The 14,344-nt window shown below is 43.0% G+C and overlaps 1 protein-coding gene across 2 annotated transcripts in view; it reads left to right on the top strand.

Moving 5' to 3' along the window:
• The window catches only part of LOC123990297 (vesicular, overexpressed in cancer, prosurvival protein 1-like), a 65,445-nt gene extending 60,823 nt beyond the window's left edge, over positions 1 to 4,622 (top strand). For both annotated transcript variants that reach the window (XM_046290890.1, XM_046290889.1), the window contains exons 4-5: positions 995 to 1,128; positions 3,174 to 4,622. In XM_046290890.1, coding sequence (XP_046146846.1) covers positions 995 to 1,128; positions 3,174 to 3,361 — 322 coding nt within the window. In that variant the 3' untranslated portion in view covers positions 3,362 to 4,622. The remainder of the gene's footprint in view (positions 1 to 994; positions 1,129 to 3,173) is intronic.
• The last annotated feature ends 9,722 nt before the right edge of the window (positions 4,623 to 14,344 follow it).

The raw sequence follows: 14,344 nt of genomic DNA, 5'->3' as shown, positions 1-14,344 counted from the left end.
ATTAAGATGGGCAAGATAACAGAGGAAGATTGAGAAAGTGTTATGGACAGACAAACATTCGTGAGATGCAGAAAAAATGAAAAGATGCTGGAGGAGTGCTTGACGCCATCTGTCTAGCATGGTGGAGTGAGAGTCTACTCATGATTGAGGGAAAGGTTAACAGAACAAAGTACAGATATCCTTGATGAAAACCTGCTCAGGACCACAGACTGGGGGCGAAGGTTCGTCTTCCAACAGGACAACGCAGGAGTGGCTTCGTAGTAAGTCTCTGAATGTCCTTGAGTGGCCCAGCCAGAGCCCGGACTTGAACCCAGTCTAACAGCTCCAGAGAGACCTGAAAATAGCTGTGCAGCGACGCTCCCCATCCAACCTGACAGAGCTTGAGAGGATCTGCAGAGAAGAATGGGAGAAACTCCCCAAATACAGGTGTGCCAAACTTGTAGTGTTATACCCAATAAGACTCAAGGCTGTAATCAACCAAGTACTGTGTAAAGTGTCTGAATACTTATGTAAATATGATATTTGAAGTTTGTAATTGTTTTTTAATTTTTTTAAAATAAGTTTGCTAAAATTTCAAAATGATGCTTTTGTTCTGTCATTATGGGGTTTTGTGTGTAGATTGTACATTTTAGAATAAGGCTGTAACTTAACAAAATGTGGAAAAGTCAAGGGGTCTGAATGCTTTCCGAATGCACAGTAAAGTATGAAAAAGCTTTTTTTATTTTATTATTATTATACTTTTATTGTGTACTAGATCATATGGGTTGAAAAGTATATTTTTTCTCAGACATAAATAAACAATTTCATGTGAAAGCCAAAGGTCATAGCTTTCTTGAGGTTGGAAACACTACTACTACATTTAATAAAATATTCCCGTCTTACTACATTGACCAAAGCCATAGCAAAACAGTGCAAAATGGCTGCCAGTTTAACTTTATACTTCAATGCATGTCCCACTTTGACTGCTCTCTTTCTCTCCTCCCTCTTTCTCCAGGTTGATGCTGATGATGGGGGTGCTATTCTGCTGCGGAGCGGGCTTCTTCTTCCGCAGGTGCATACACCCCTCGCCCCTCAGCGACGAGCATGCCTTCAACGTTTCCTTCACCAGGCAGCCTGTGTCCACGCCAGGTCAGTGGGAGTATACGGCTTAGACCAGCGTTCCAGGAAGTGGATTCTCAATTCTTTTAACCACGTTAGCGATATAGACATTGCTGAAGGATACCAAATCACAGGTTATTTTGATTCAAAGTGCCAATTTACCCCACTGTGTTATCAGCAGTGACAGCTTTACTGGCCTGCACAGTGTTGCAGGAGATAAGATACCCAGTGGGGGGGGGTGTTTAAATCAATGTTCATTCCAGGTGCAGTGAGATCATTAAAATGGCTGCTGATGATATTCACACGCAGAGCCAGGCAGCCACTCTTAGTCTAAATCATATATTTAGGCAGTGGTGTGAAAATACTTCAAAATAAAGTACTACCAAAGTAGGTTTTTAAAGGGTATCTGTACTTTACTATTTTTGATCACTTCACTACATTCCTAAAGCAAATGAAGTACTTCTTACTCCAAAGGGTATTTGTTGCATTTCGAATGCTTAGCAGGACAGGAAAATTGTTTAATTTACACCCTTATCAAGAGCTCATCTCTACCGCCTCTGATTTGGCAGACTCACTAAACACACATGCTTCATTTATAAATCATGTTGGTGTGCCCCTGGGAATATCCGTAAATTTAAAAAACAAGAAAATGGTGCCGTCTGGTTTGCTTAATATAAGGAATTTGAAATGATGAATACTTTTGATACTTAAGTATATTTTAAAATCTAAATAATTTTACTCAAGTATATTTTTACTGGGTGACTTTTACTTGAGTCATTTTCTTTGAAGATACCTTTTTTACTTTTACTCAAATAACACCACTGCATTAGGGCTTTTTCCCCACCACTGCATTAGGGCTTTTTCCCCACCACTGCATTAGGGCTTTTTCCCCACCACTGCATTAGGGCTTTTCCACACCACTGCATTAGGGCTTTCTCCCCACCACTGCATTAGGGCTTTCTCCCCACCACTGCATTAGGGCTTTCTCCCCACCACTGCATTAGGGCACTTTCTCCCCACCACTGCGTTAGGGCACTTTCTCCCACCACTGCGTTAGGGCACTTTCTCCCACCACTGCATTAGGGCACTTTCTCCCACCACTGCATTAGGGCACTTTCTCCCACCACTGCATTAGGGCACTTTCTCCCCACCACTGCATTAGGGCTTTTTCCCCACCACTGCATTAGGGCTTTTTCCTCACCACTGCATTAGGGCGTTTTCCTCACCACTGCATTAGGGCGTTTTCCTCACCACTGCATTAGGGTGTTTTCCTCACCACTGCATTAGGGCTTTTCCCCACCACTGCATTAGGGCTTTTCCCCACCACTGCATTGGGGCTTTCTCACACCACTGCATTAGGGCGTTTTCCTCGCCACTGCATTGGGGCTTTTCCCCACCACTGCATTAGGGCTTTCTCCCACCACTGCATTAGGGCTTTTTCCCCACACCACTGCATTAGTGCTTTTCCCCACCACTAAATTAGGGGTTTCTCACACCACTGCATTAGGGCTTTTCCCCACCACTGCATTAGGGCTTTTCCCCACCACTGCATTAGGGGTTTCTCCCCACCACTGCATTAGGGCGTTTTCCTCAGCACTGCATTAGGGCTTTTCCCCACCACTGCATTAGGGCTAAAAGAGTATGGGTTTTGGTTTCCAAGGCAGCTGAGACTTTGAAACTGGCACAGTTCAAGGTCTTGTTTTGATTTACATTTTGTTGAGTTGTCAATAATTCAACGTGAAATCAACAAAATGTGACTTTTTATTAAATCCAATCTGTTTTCCATGTTGATTCAACATCGTCACATTGATTTGTTTTGTTGTTGAAATAACATTGGCAACACAGCGTTGACAGCTAAGCATGTTGGTAGTTGTGGGATGTTTGTCATGAATATTTGATGTTGCATCCTGTGTCAGAACACTTAAAGGGGGGGCTTTGAGCTGTTGAGAAGAGGGTGGAAAGAGGAACATTTTTAAAAAAATACTTTATTTGAATCCACAAAATCACATTACTCACACATACCAGAATTTGCACTCTGATTAACAGTGACAATTTCTCTGTCCTCCCCCATGCAGTATCCCAGCAGCCTGGCATGGTAGGCTATGGCGACCCCGGTGGCGTCATGACTTCCCCCCTCACCCCCGTCTACCCCATCCAGCCCGGCCCCGCCCATATGATGAACGACTACCCTCCACCGCCCTCGTACTGCAACCACCCACCCCCGCCGTATGAACAGATTTTCCGGACACCAGAGAAGAAGTAAGTCTCCGCTGCGTTTCCCTCCGTTCCTCCTCCTTCGTTGTGACATCGCCAGCAGAACGGACAAGGACACGAGGGGACAGCCACAGTGTCTGTCCACTGTTACACTGTCAGCCCAAGTGCTCACCCAGGTCACAGGGACAAGAAACTGAGAACCACCTAGAGGAACAAACTGTCCTTCCTGAGGACCTGGATACAGACCGGCTCAATATGTCTCCATGGTTTATATTTTCAAAATCATTCATTCTTTCTAATTTACACAAAAGCATAATTATATATATATATATATACAGTCTTTTTCTGCTGACAGTGCCATCTTGATGAGCATGGTCTGTGACTGATCTGTAGTGAGGCACTCGGACTCCTGTAAATGACACAACTGAGGAATTTCAATGGAGAATGCTGACCCAAGATCAGCACATTGCTTCTAGATGAACAGATTCATGTTAGCATTTAGCTGACCTAGGACCAGGGCATAAGAACAGACACACGAGTGACTGCAAATTGGAGTTGAAAGCCACCTTGGAGAAGTTACTACACAAGGTGTTTTAAATAGCTGAAAGGGGTAAAGACTCTGTTAGGATGCGTCCACACTAATTGGGCTGCTTGTCTCGTCCTGAATCCTGTGACTATAAACACTCCGGGCAGGAAGTGTGATCGCTGTGAAGGAGGGGAAACGGACCTGGATTTATCAGACCTATTATGTGCTGAAAGCTATCGCAACCCTGCCAACGCCAGATTCTCGAAGAATTCAGTTCCACTCAAGGCCAGATATTTTTGGGGGAACTATCACCACAGAGGTTCAGTAATGGTTTTTCAGAGATGTGGACTTCAGTTTGTATAGTAAAGGAGCTCGACCAGAATGAGGATGAACTCAAATCAATGTGTTCGTTCCAGACACGCATGCATTCAGGTTGCAATTGGATCACGTTTCACTGAGGAGCTCAAGGACTTTGTTTACCGTACCTTCGAAGTATTCACATCCCTCGTCTTCTTCCACATGTAGTTGTTACAAAGTGGGATTAAAATGTTTTGTTTTTTTGTCAACGATCTACACAAAATACTTGAATGTCAAAGTGTGGTAAATATCCTACAGCCACTACTAGGCTTGACAATATGAGGAGTGGTCCTCACTAATGCAGTGGATTGGATTTGCCCCAAACATAACACTTTGTATTCAGGACAAAATGTTCATTGCTTTGCCACATTTTTTGCAGTATTATTTTAGTGCCTTGTTGCAAACAGGATGTGTGTTTTGGAATATTTTTTATTCTGTATAAGGTCCTTTAGTCAAGCAGTGAATTTCAACCACAAAGACATTGAATATCCCTTTCAGCATGGTCAAGTTATTAATTAGGCTTTGGATGGTGTATCAATACACCCAGTCACTACAAAGATACAGGCGTCCTTCCTAACTCAGTTGCCGGAGAGGAAGGAAACCTCTCAGGGATTTCACCATGAGGCCAATGGTGACTTTAAAACAGTTACAGAGTTTAATGGCTGTGATAGGAGAAAACTGAATGTAGATCAATAACATTGTAGTAACTCCATAATACTAACCTAAAGGACAGAGTAAAAAGAAGGAAGCCTTTTACAGATAATATTGTGTGGGGTACAGAGATGATTTTAAAAATGACGTTATACACGTACTGCAGAGTGTCCATGCAACTTATGTGACTTAAGCACATTTTGACTCCTGAACTTATTTAGGCTTGCCATAACAAACAAAGGGGTTGAATGGGGTTGAATACTTATTGACTGAAGACATGTCATTTTTCATTTTTAATGAATTTGTAAAATAAATTCTTAACCTAAATTCCACTTTGACATAATGGGATTGTTGTGTGTAGACCATGGACAAATCTCAATTTAAGCCATTTTAAATGCAGGCTGTAACACACAATTTTGAAAAAGTCCAGGGGTGTGAATACTTTTCTGAAGACACTGTATGGGAAGCTTTGACTAATGACATACTCTGGTAGAACTGACCGATTCTTAATTTCTGTGCTGCAATAAATCTCTAGAAAATGTAGTGGTAGTCACAAACGCTAATGGAACTCTTCAAATCATATTTTATGGGTCACATACACATATTTAGCAGATGTTATTGCGGGTGTAGCAAAATGCTTGTCAAAGTTGCTTAGGAGCTAGAAGCAGAGCTGCCCTATCTTACTACTTTCAGTAGCCTAGTTGTTCAAACAAGCAGAATGTTATTGGCCTACTGGTCCTGCATAGGTACAACTCAGTAAATTTGGTTAAAAATGATTTCATTTATACAACACATTTCACAAGACAACCATTCGACATGTGTACAGTAAAGACTCTATGGGACTGACATTTGGTTGAGTAGTTCCTAGACCCTGGTATGGACCCACAATTTGGGGGAAAAGTACCAGTATGTTGACATCTGGTGTGAGACAGGAACCCAACCCTCAAGGAACACAATCATGTGAAAATGTCCTAAGAGAGGTGACTATTGTCTTTGCAGGATATGAGACCTGATCCAACTGCCCAACCATTTACTGTCATAGAGCAACATCCTCGTGGACATTTCAAGTCTATTTGTAGATGTTTTGTGTAGATAGCTGGCAAACTGTGTAGAAGGACACTATTAGAGCAGGACCAAGAAGGGTAATCTACAGTAGGATAAGTGTTTAGTATTGGATGTTGTGCAGACATTTGGCTAATCTGACTTTTATTTATTTGATCATTTTAACTATGCAACAGAGGTTTAAATCGTGGAGGATTTTATTTTACTGTTGTAGCGGTCGGTTGGTTTTTGCCATTTTATGTTACTACAAAAAAAAAAGTAATTATCCATCCATGAGATGTGGATAATAAAGTTTCCTTCTGATCGAAGTTGGTGTTGATTTGATCATTTTGAAGTTGTCCGTGACTGCCGTCTCACTTCAGTCCTGCTTTGAGATGACATTTTATTTACTGGGTCACCTTTGTTTTAAATATTCTCAGCATGGAAAACTGTTTTAAATATTCTCAGCATGGAAAACTGTTTAGTATTTTCATTCATTCCTATTCTGACAAAGAGTGACTCCCTAAACATTTTATAAAATGGTATCCATGTCTTTTGCTTATTTCATTACATTTGCTAGAAGCCACATTTCTCCTCATTAACCTTTTTGGGTTGTGGGGACCTGTGTGGTTCTGGTACCGGTTCTGACTGACAATTTCACTTATAAATTGATCTGTGGACACGGTAGACCGAAATGGCTCGCACTGAGCGATAGCCCTGGTTCCCACGGACACTTCTCTCAGCCTGTCTGACATGTAAACTCTAAAGTGCTGGGATTCCCCTCTTACCATTTTCATTTGCTCTTCAGACTCTCCAACTCCTGGCTGAACAACCTGGTCACAGAGCATTTTGTATTATTCTGTATGTAAATCCTACACACTCCATTTAGTATGCTATGTTTCGTATGGTTACTTAAAGCAAAAACGAAAGTAGGGTGGTTGGTTAGATGTACATGCAGTCAATTAAAATAAATTCATTAGCCCCTATGGATTTCACATGACTGGGCAGGGCCTGGGAGGTGCACCCACTTGGGTGCCAGGCCCAGCCAATCACAATGAGTATGTTTCGTATCTGGTTACTTAAAGCAAAAACGAAAGTAGGGTGGTTGGTTAGATGTACAACGCTAACATCTAGCAACCCAATGGTTGAGATACAGTTCATAGAAGGAGACCAGTCAATTAAAATAAATTCATTAGCCCCTATGGACAAAAGGTGGAAATTATACTAATTGGCAAAAAAATAAAGGGAACACTAAACAATGTTTTAACACCCCAGTTAAGAACAATTCTTATTTTCAAGGACCTAGGAACAGTGGTTCTGTTCAGGTGGTGACCACAGACCACTTCTCACTTAACCACTAGGCTATGTAACTTCCTGGCTGATGTTTTGGTCACAAAAGATTTTGAATGCTGGAGGTTCTGCTTTCACTCTAGTGGTAGCATGAGATGCTGGAGTCTTTCACAACCCACACAAGTGGCTCAGGTAGTGGAGCTCATCCAGGATGGACCATCAATGCGAGCTGTGGCAAGAAGGGTTGCTGTGTCTGTCAGCGTAGTGTCCAGAGCATGGAGGCGCTACCAGGAGACAGGCCAGTACATCAGGAGATGTGGAGGAGGCCTTAGGAGGGCAACAACCCAGCATCAGGACCGCTACCTCTTCCTTTGTGCAAGGAGGAGCAGGAGGAGCACTGCCAGAGCCCTGCAAAATGACCTCCAGCAGGCCACAAATGTGCATGTGTCTGCTCAAACGGTCAGAAACAGACTCCATGAGGGTGGTATGAGGGCCCGACGTCCACAGGTGGGGGTTGGGCTTACAGCCCAACACCGTGCAGGACGTTTGGCATTTGCCAGAGAACACCAAGATTGGAAAATTCGCCACTGGTGCCCTGTGCTCTTCACAGATGAAAGCAGGTTCACACTGAGCACATGTGACAGACGTGACACAGTCTGGAGACACCGTGGAGAACGTTCTGCTGCCTGCAACATCCTCCAGCATGACCGGTTTGGCGGTGGGTCAGTCATGGTGTGGGGTCATTTCTTTGGGGGGCCGCACAGCCCTCCATCTGCTCGCCAGAGGTAGCCTGACTGCCATTAGGTACCGAGATGAGATCCTCAGACCCCTTGTGAGACCATATGCTGGTGCTGTTGGCCCTGGGTTCCTCCTAATGCAAGACAATGCTAGATCTCATCAAATAAAATTTATTTATATAGCCCTTCGTACATCAGCTGATATCTCAAAGTGCTGTACAGAAACCCAGCCTAAAACCCCAAACAGCAAACAATGCAGGTGTCAGCACATTCAACTATGTAAAGAAAAAAGTATTTAATAAGAATATTTCATTCATTCAGATCTAGGATGTGTTATTTTAGTGTTCCCTTTATTTTTTTGAGCAGTGTATATCATATGAAATGGGTGATGGACAACAAATTAATACCATATGAAATGTTACATATAATAATACTAAATGGAGTGTCTCAGATTTACGTACAGAATAATACAAAATGCTCTGACCAGGGTGGGCTGAACCGTTTATTGCAGTCCAATAGGGCGGCGCACAATTGGTCCAGCGTCGTCTGGGTTTGGCCGGGGTAGGCCGTCATTGTAAATAAGAATTTGTTCTTAACCGACTTGCCTAGATAAACAAAGGTTAAAGGTTACATTTCAAATAAATGTAAAATAGACCGCCAAGATTAATGAGATGAAAGGCGAGTTCTTAATGAGTTCAGGAAGTCCAACGAGATCTCTGAGATGTTCACAGTGATGGGACAGACGTTTTAAATCAAGAGACCTTTAGGCACATTTTCTCGAAACAGTAAACATACAGATGTGTATTTTACAGTTATAAAGAAAGTGAAATATTATTAGTTAGATTTGACTATATTTAGAAAGAAATTCAATAAAACTGTGTAAGGCTAGAAATGACTAGGAAATACATCAAAATATTTCATATGAGCTTGTCCTCAAATGTGATAAACCTCAGCAATTTATAACTATTGTTTTCCAGAAAGGTGAGATTTTAACCTTTCTTGGAGAATGCAGCATTAATAATTGTTTCTCTCTCATGATAAATAATTATAGTCGTGGCCAAAGGTTTGAGAATGACACACATTAATTTCCAAAGTTTGCTGCTTCAGTGTCTAGATATTTTTGTCAGATGTTACTATGGAATACTGAAGTATAATTACAAGTATTTCATAAGTGTCAATGGCTTTTGTTGACAAATACATGAAGTTGATGCAAAGAGTCAATATTTGCAGTGTTGACCCTTCTTTTTTAAGACCTCTGCAATCCTCCCTGGCATGCTGTCAATTAACTTCTGGGCCACATCCTGACTGATGGTAGCCCATTCTTGCATAATCAATGCTTGGAGTTTGTCAGAATTTGTGGGGTTTTGTTTGTCCACCCGCCTCTTGAGGATTGACCACAAGTTCTCAATGGGATTAAGGTCTGGGGAGTTTCCTGGCCATGGACCCAAAACATCGATGTTTTGTTCCCCGAGCAACTTAGTTATCACTTTTGCCTTATGGCAAGATGCTCCATCATGCTGGAAAAAAGCATTGTTCATCACCAAACTGTTCCTGGATGGTTGGGAGAAGTTGCGCTCGGAGGATGTGTTGGTACCATTCTTTATTCATGGCTGTGTGAGCCCACTCCCTTGACTGAGAAGCAACCCCACACATGAATGGTCTCAGGATGCTTTACTGTTGACATGACACTGGACTGATGGTAAACAATCGGAATGTGGATTCATCAGAGAAAATGACTTTACCCCAGTCCTCAGCAGTCCAATCCCTGTACCTTTTGCAGAATATCAGTCTGTCCCCGATGCTTTTCCTGGAGAGAGGTGGCTTCTTTGCTGCCCTTCTTGACACCAGGACATCCTCCAAAATTCTTTGCCTCACTGTGCGTGCAGATGCACTCACACCTGCCTGCTGCCATTCCTGAACATGCTCTGTACTGGTGGTGCCCTGATCTTGCAGCTGAATCAACTTTAGGAGACGGTCCTGGCGCTTGCTGGACTTTCTTGGGCACCCTGAAGCCTTCTTCACAACAATTGAACCGCTCTCCTTGAAGTTCTTGATAATCCGATAAATGGTTGATTTAGGTGCAATCTTACTGGCAGAAAAATCCTTGCCTGTGAAGCCCTTTTTGTGCAAAGCAATGATGATGGCACGTGTTTCCTTGCAGGTAGCCATGGTTGACAGAGGAAGAACAATAATTCCAAGCACCACCCTCCTTTTGAAGCTTCCAGTCTGTTATTCGAACTCAATCAGCATGACGGAGTGATCTTCAGCCTTGTCCACACTCACACCTGTGTTAACGAGAGAATCACTGGCATGTCAGATGGTCCTTCTGTGGCATGGCTGAAATGCAGTGGGAATGTTTTTGGGTGGGATTCAGTTCATTAGCATGGCAAAGAGGGACTTTGCAATGAATTGCAATTCATCTGATCACTCTTCATAACATTCTGGAGTATATTCAAATTGCCATCATACAAACTGAGGCAGCAGACTATGAAAATTCTCAACTTTTGGCCACGAATACTTTTAGGAGTTACATAATGATATTTGATTATTTATTTAACCAGTTAAATGTATCACACACGGAGTCCTACAGTGCCATACCGCCATGGATTGTATAACACCAAGTTATAACAGAACGTTAGTTCATTGTACAACATTCATAATGTAACTGTTCGCCTGAGGGAAACGATATCCACTGGAGAAGGTCAACGTGGGTATTTAACACACAGAGGATTCTCTTCAGCACATTAACCAAACGGGAGAATAACACAGTGGCATACAAAAGAGAACCACCACGCCGCTTCACCGTTTAGACATTGACCTGACAGACGCACGCGGGCACATTCCAAGGCTGACGTCCCCATGCAAAGACAACAATGACAGACTCTCTAGGGAAGAGGGGGAAACCCCAGCGTCACACTAAAACATTGTGGATTAGGAATCACATTGATATAAAGGAGGGTCTAGATAGGCATGCAGTGGCAAAGACCCCACAAATGAACAATCGTCTTTCCTTTCACAACGAAACCCAACATTGTATCAGAGACTCCAGGCAAGAACGCATACTGTAAACACGGCATCTACAGAGTTAATGGGCCGTTTCCTCTCTGTCCATGTGTCTACAGAACAGCAATGTCAACATGGTAGTTAACAATCTTCAGCACATTTTTCGATGACCGTCTTCACGTGACACATCTCTCCTCAGGCTGCAGTTTGGAGGTTCTGGGTCTGAAGGTTCCATCTCTGACCCAATCTCCAGACCGCAAGGGCCAGACTGCCCACCCCTACCCCCTCATCTAAGAACCCTGCTCATCTCTCACAATGTTCCACAATATTCAGAATGGGAGGGGGAAGAGGTCACAGTCTATGCTTCCAGAGGCCCAGGTCAAAGTTCAAATGCTGGGAAGCAGGAAGACTCTGGCTGGGCCAGTTCTGACAGGTAGTGAGATAGCCCCGGCCATACCTGGATGGAGCAACAACAACAAAAAACAGGTTGACAATACAAGCAAAAATAACAACAGTATAACCACATATCAGGGGAGAACGACTGTCTCATTGAAGCCATGGAAGTTCAAGGCTGACCGTGACACTGCAGAAAACAGGATCCCTAATTATAGATTGCAATATTGGTGTAGATTTTTTAAAATCAGACGATCGTGGAACGGATAGTTGCTTCTAACACACCAGATGAATTATGATCCTTGAACTGATTCTTTAAAAATCGTACACAGAAGTTTAGTCGTTAATGGCAGCCTGCAGTACCCTGGTCAGCCTTCTAATTAAGTTACTCAATGAGAGGGGGGCAGCACTGAGCTACCCTACGTCATTTCCTGGACTAACTTTAAGTGCGCATGTTACATCTCCACGAGACCGCCGATTTATCAGACTTAATTTGGCTTCAATACGGTATTGCGCTATTCACATAGGAATGAATGGTGTCACGATGGATATGTCCATCCATATACAGTCATAGCCCACATGTACAGGTAAGTGCCAGAATAAAGGAAACACCAACATATAGTGCCTTAATAGGTCGTTGGCCCACCACTAGTCAGAACAGCTTCAATGCACCTTGTCATAGATTCTAAGTGTCTGGATCTCTACAGGAGGGATGTGACACCATTTCTTCCAGGACAAATTCCATCATTTGGTGTTTTGTTGATGGTGGTGGAAAACGCAGTCTCAGCTGCTACAGAATCTCCCATAAGTGTTCAATTGGGTTGAGATCTGGTGACTGAGACAACCATGGCATATGGTTTACATGCTCATCAAACCATTCAGTGACCACTCATGCCCTGTGGATGGGGCCATTGTCATCTTATAGGGGCATAGCCAGGGTAGCCAAAATAATGGCCTGCCCAGCATTTTTATACATGATCCCTAAGCATGATAATTAAGATATCAACTCAGGAACCACACCTGTGTGGAAGCACCTGCAATATACATTGTATTCCTCATTTACTCAAGTGTTTCCATTATTTTGGCAGTTACCTGTACATGAAAGCGTGTCACGCAAATCACTCAACCACTCTGCTTTATACAATGGCTGAAGACATGGTTTTGATCATGCACATTTTACACAGATACATACGTCTCAATCTCTGAAATAGTTCACAGAGCTAAACATTCCCCCACAACACTGTGGGAAGACCTGTAATGTGAAATATTCCAGCATGTATTAGGTAACTTCAAAATGTGAACATTAAAAATTCTAAAAAGTTTAACTGCTACAATATTCTTTACCAGACTGTTTATCAGTGATAGATTAATTGAGACAGGGATGGGAAAAGGGAGCCTGTGTGTGTGTGTGTGTGTGTGTGTGTGTGTGTGTGTGTGTGTGTGTGTGTGTGTGTGTGTGTGTGTGTGTGTGTGTGTGTGTGTGTGTGTGTGTGTGTGTGTGTGTGTGTGTGTGTGTGTGTGTGTGTGTGTGTGTGTGTGAGACTGAGGAAGGGGGTTAAGGCCAACCAATCACATCCCACAAATCTACTCGGACGTGGGCAACAGCTGGTTACCATGGAGATGTGGAGGTAAAGTGCCAGGCGTGTTCTTTCATGTGGCTGCACACAGCAAGTGATGGGGATGGGGGGGACAAAGCTGGCATAGGGAACCCTCACAAGAGCCAAACAGAATGGTATCACTACTACCAAACAGAAGGTATCACCACTACCAAACAGAAGGTATCACCACTACCAAACAGAAGGTATCACCACTACCAAACAGAAGGTATCACCACTACCAAACAGAAGGTATCACCACTACCAAACAGAAGGTATCACCACTACCAAACAGAAGGTATCACTACTACCAAACAGAAGGTATCACCACTACCAAACAGAAGGTAAACAGAGAAGGTATCACCACTACCAAACAGAAGGTATCACCACTACCAAACAGAAGGTATCACCACTACCAAACAGAAGGTATCACCACTACCAAACAGAAGGTATCACCACTACCAAACAGAAGGTATCACCGCTACCAAACAGAAGGTATCACCGCTACCAAACAGAAGGTATCACTACCAAACAGAAGGTATCACCGCTACCAAACAGAAGGTATCACCGCTACCAAACAGAAGGTATCACCGCTACCAAACAGAAGGTATCACCGCTACCAAACAGAAGGTATCACCGCTACCAAACAGAAGGTATCACCGCTACCAAACAGAAGGTATCACCACTACCAAACAGAAGGTATCACCACTACCAAACAGAAGGTATCACCACTACCAAACAGAAGGTATCACCACTACCAAACAGAAGGTATCACCACTACCAAACAGAAGGTATCACCACTACCAAACAGAAGGTATCACCACTACCAAACAGAAGGTATCACCACTACCAAACAGAAGGTATCACCACTACCAAACAGAAGGCATCACCACTACCAAACAGAAGGTATCACCACTACCAAACAGAAGGTATCACCACTACCAAACAGAAGGTATCACCACTACCAAACAGAAGGTATCACCACTACCAAACAGAAGGTATCACCACTACCAAACAGAAGGTATCACCACTACCAAACAGAAGGTATCACCACTACCAAACAGAAGGTATCACCACTACCAAACAGAAGGTATCACCACTACCAAACAGAAGGTATCACCGCTACCAAACAGAAGGTATCACCGCTACCAAACAGAAGGTATCACCGCTACCAAACAGAAGGTATCACCGCTTCCAAACAGAAGGTATCACCGCTACCAAACAGAAGGTATCACCACTACCAAACAGAAGGTATCACCACTACCAAACAGAAGGTATCACTACTACCAAACAGAAGGCAACATCCTTGACAAACAATGTTACACATTGGTAGAGAATGAGGCGAGTTTCTCACCAGACAATGTAAAGAGCTTTGAGCATCTAGAAGATATGCATTAGTTTTAGATCATTCCAATTCTTGATTTGAACACGTTAAAGTA

This window comes from Oncorhynchus gorbuscha, linkage group LG12, assembly GCF_021184085.1.
Source record: "Oncorhynchus gorbuscha isolate QuinsamMale2020 ecotype Even-year linkage group LG12, OgorEven_v1.0, whole genome shotgun sequence".
Classification (NCBI taxonomy): domain Eukaryota; kingdom Metazoa; phylum Chordata; class Actinopteri; order Salmoniformes; family Salmonidae; genus Oncorhynchus; species Oncorhynchus gorbuscha.
This window is presented reverse-complemented; position numbering and strand designations above follow the sequence as displayed.